This window comes from Seriola lalandi, unplaced genomic scaffold, assembly GCF_002814215.2.
Source record: "Seriola lalandi dorsalis isolate HSWRI2012SDOR001 ecotype SW California unplaced genomic scaffold, Sedor1 jcf7180002050073, whole genome shotgun sequence".
Taxonomy (NCBI): Eukaryota; Metazoa; Chordata; class Actinopteri; order Carangiformes; family Carangidae; genus Seriola; species Seriola lalandi.
Window position 1 is genome coordinate 1,220 of NW_019520626.1, and position 3,589 is coordinate 4,808.

Below are 3,589 nucleotides of genomic sequence, written 5' to 3' on the forward strand. Positions count from 1 at the left end.
ATGAGCTTCCTCTGTAGCTGTCAGAGTGTTTCACACTGCTCATACAGAGATGATTTAATCTAACAGCAGGTCTGGGATCTGCTCCTGCTTCCTTTTCACCGATCACAGGGGACCGTTCTGGTTCTGTTCCTGTTCAACCTGTTTACGGCTTTAAATACAAGTCTGAGGCCCAATCCCAACACCCCCCCCTTAGTCCTGAACCTCCCAGACTAACTGTCACCTGGTGAGTGAGTGAGTGTGAGAGGCTGTCGGGCTCAGAAGGTGAAACGAGGGATGAAACAGCCCTTACAGGTTTGACGAAGCCAAAACATTTGCTTCCATTGTGGGTGTGGGATTTTTCATTGTACATTTTATTCCCTCCTTTCACTTCCTGTTCAATAATGATCAGATCTGATCCAGTTTGAATATTGAAATCCGTCACCATGTGATCACAGGACAGAGAACTCCACAGTTCAGTCTGTGACTCACAGTGACTCTGTTTCTACTGTCTGTTCTTCTAATGCTAATGTTAGCGTTAGCTCCTTTTCGTGTTTCTTTGTTAATTATTTTTCTTCTTCTATCTTTTTTCTTGCATTTTATGGCTGTTCTCGTTTTTTAGCCTCCAGGCGTCCTCTGGTAACCATGGCAACCCCACGTTCAATGTCACATCACTATTAACTTTGGGTAGAAGTTAAAAACGTCTTTAGAAAGATTCATGTCCTCGATGGTCTGACAGTGGGACAGAACTGAGGCCTCATGGACTGACCGGGAATCTGTTCCTGTCTCCAGTTCTGCAGCGGAGCTCCGCCCGTCCTCCGGGTGTTCGAGACCGTCCTGTACAAACAGAAAGTGATGTACGTGGTGCTGGTCCACAGCCCGGCCAATAAGAAGTTTCAGAAGCTTCCTTTGCTGAGTGACGACCCGGCGGTCTGTGTTTACAACGATGGCCGCTTCACCTGGAGAAGTCAGGCCATGTGTGAGACACACAGGTGAGACATGATGATGATACAGAACAAACTAGAACACGGTCAAACAACAAGTCATTTATTTAATCTGGAATTAATGACACTTGCAGAGAACAGCATGTTCCTCTGCAGCGGTCCACCACTCATATCTGTTGAGTTCAGCCTGTCAGCCCAGTTATTAATACACTATTCATTTAGTTAGAACTAAAGTTAGTCAGCCCCCCAGTGGTTGATTTCATCTTTACAGGTAGAAAAAAGTGAAAATGCTCATCACAAGTTCTGAGATTCTGTTTGGTTTGAGTCAGATACCAGCTGGTCCAGAGACCTGATGAAAACCAGATGGAGGTTCAGGAGCTGTTTGGGAATGATGTAGAGTTTTACGTTTGGGATGATGTCGCCATCGCCCTGCACATGGAGGAAGGACAGGTAAAGTCACCGCTCATTATTCCCATTCTTTATATCAGTCTGTCCCTGGTTAGCATGTCTGCTAACAGTCCAGCCCTGCGTCCTCTGGAAGCTTTTACCCAGAGGTCCTCACTTCTGTCCATCTTCTTCTTCTTGTCATGATCTGCCTCTTTATATTCAGGTGTTTAGACACTTTCTTTAGTTTATTTCTTGTTTTATTTTGATATTAAGGACCTTGTATGTCCACCGTTGTTTTATTAAACAAAGAAAAGGTCAAAACTTCTTCCTTAAATGAAGAAACAAATTCAGTAAAGTAAGTCCAAAAACAAAATCTAAAACTAATGAACTTAAAAGGATAACGAATAAAAAACACAAGGAAAAGGAAAACTCAGCCGTCACTCACATGAATAATTTACCTACGTGGACAGATAAAGTAACCTGAGAGAAAACAACAGTGAACACACAAGGTAAGTAATATCAAAATAAAAGCAGGAAATAAACAAAAGTCCAAACATGAAGTTGAAAGAAAGAGTCCAAACAGCTACAGAGAGGTTCAGGAGATCCTTGTTCCCACGGCCATCAGAACTCAGCTGAAGGAAGGGGACTCATTAATCCTTCCTGTTTATTATGAACTGTTATTATTATTATTATTATTATTATTATTATTATTACCAATGAGCTACTGGACCCATGAATTTCCCTAAGGGATGAATAAACACAGTTATATAACGGGCAGTTCTGAACCTTTTCATTCTTCAGGTGCTGAAATTTGATGATGACCAACTGAGAAGGAACCTGAAGATCTGTGGTCCAGGAGAGCCGGTAATCAGAAAACCGTTTGACAGTTTCGAGAAAGCCAAATATGTCGTTGAAGAGTTGTGGCCCGACTATCCTGAACCGCTGGAGACGGAGCGCTCGCTCCAGGAGGCAGCAGCAGGTATTAACCCTGACGTCACTCAGTCAGCTGTTGCTTCATCACACTGTGTCCTAAAGTGAACCGTGTTCCTGGTTCTCTAGGTATTCATGTAGAGTTCTGACCTTCTGGTCCTGGTCTGATCCTGGATCTGTTGTAACTGATTAGGGAGTGTTTTGTTTGGAGCAGATCGATGAGCAGCAGGTGTAAAGGTGTCTGTGAGTCTTAGTGTCGCTCAGAGAGGGAAGGGTTCACTTTAGCTTCATGTGTGAGACGATAAAAAGCAGATTTGTTGGCGAAGCCTCCGACTGGTTGTTTAGTGACGTCCAGACACCTGATGGCTCCACCCACAGGGCGCCAACATGTAGGTAAACTTACTGGACCTTTACATTAATAGAAAGTTGTTTGGAGTTGATTTTTTAACTCAAGTGTCGTACAGCTGCTCGACCTCGTTTCAGAGCTGATACTTATTCATCTATAAAGTAATAGAAAGATTCTGATCTCTTGTCTCATGGTTACAGATCCACCTGAGACTGACTGAGGCTTCAGCATCTGCATCATCCAGTTACTGAACATCAGCTCTCAAGAATCAGCCTCTACCTGCCAGTAACAGCTTCAATCCTGCTTCATCTTATCCACCATGTGATTTCTCATATTATCTGATATAATATCTGACATATAAACAGTGATATTGATAGGTTTTCAATGTAGTGAGTTCCCGGGACCCACAGGTGGTGATTTGAGTTGGTCCCTGGGAAATTCAATGGGGCCCAAATAAAAAGAATGTATTTCTTCTATTCTTCTATTTCTTAAATTGTAGTGTTAAACTCCTTTGATGGTGGTATGATATGGTTGTAATTAACGGATATATTCATGTATGTTCAAAATGTATCTGAAATTAAACAATAAGATTCCAAATCTGAAAAGTTTATTGCAAAACTGTCACAGCTGCATGACAAACACAATTAAAAAAAAAAAAAAGCATTTTTGTAGCAACATAAATAGCACCAAAATAAATGACTAAAATTCAAATAAAAACAAAATGGTGTCTGTAGTACCAAAATAAATGATCAATAAAAGTGCTGATTTTAACACATAAACAAAACATTCTCATCACCATGACAGAGTCAACAAATAAACTGTCACCAAAATCTTCTTGTCTGAACATCAACTAAATCAAATGAACTGAGTCAATCACTGTGAAACTTTTAGCACATAAATGAAACTTCACTAACACAGTGGAAAGTCTGTTAAAGTATTTTTCATCTCCGCCACCAGAGTATGTTTTATTTATTTCATTACAGCTCGTCACTAAACGTTAAAACAT

The 3,589-nt window shown here is 41.0% G+C and overlaps 1 protein-coding gene across 1 annotated transcript; it reads left to right on the forward strand.

The window, feature by feature from the left end:
• The first annotated feature begins 536 nt into the window (after positions 1-536).
• LOC111649176 (uncharacterized) lies at positions 537-3,125 on the forward strand. Its single transcript, XM_023398930.2, has 4 exons — positions 537-968; positions 1,250-1,370; positions 2,109-2,286; positions 2,784-3,125. Exons 1-4 carry the CDS (start codon positions 832-834, stop codon positions 2,801-2,803), a joined length of 456 nt encoding a protein of 151 aa, XP_023254698.2. The 5' UTR covers positions 537-831; the 3' UTR covers positions 2,804-3,125.
• Positions 3,126-3,589: the final 464 nt, after the last annotated feature.

Bases quoted from the DNA above. Each gene is read 5' to 3' on its own strand.
- LOC111649176 (XM_023398930.2), top strand. From the start codon at position 832: ATGTACGTGGTGCTGGTCCACAGCCCGGCCAATAAGAAGTTTCAGAAG. The intron at 1,371-2,108 runs GTAAAGTCACCG...TTCATTCTTCAG, and splicing joins TGCACATGGAGGAAGGACAG to GTGCTGAAATTTGATGATGA. The intron at 2,287-2,783 runs GTATTAACCCTG...TCATGGTTACAG, and splicing joins GCTCCAGGAGGCAGCAGCAG to ATCCACCTGAGACTGACTGA.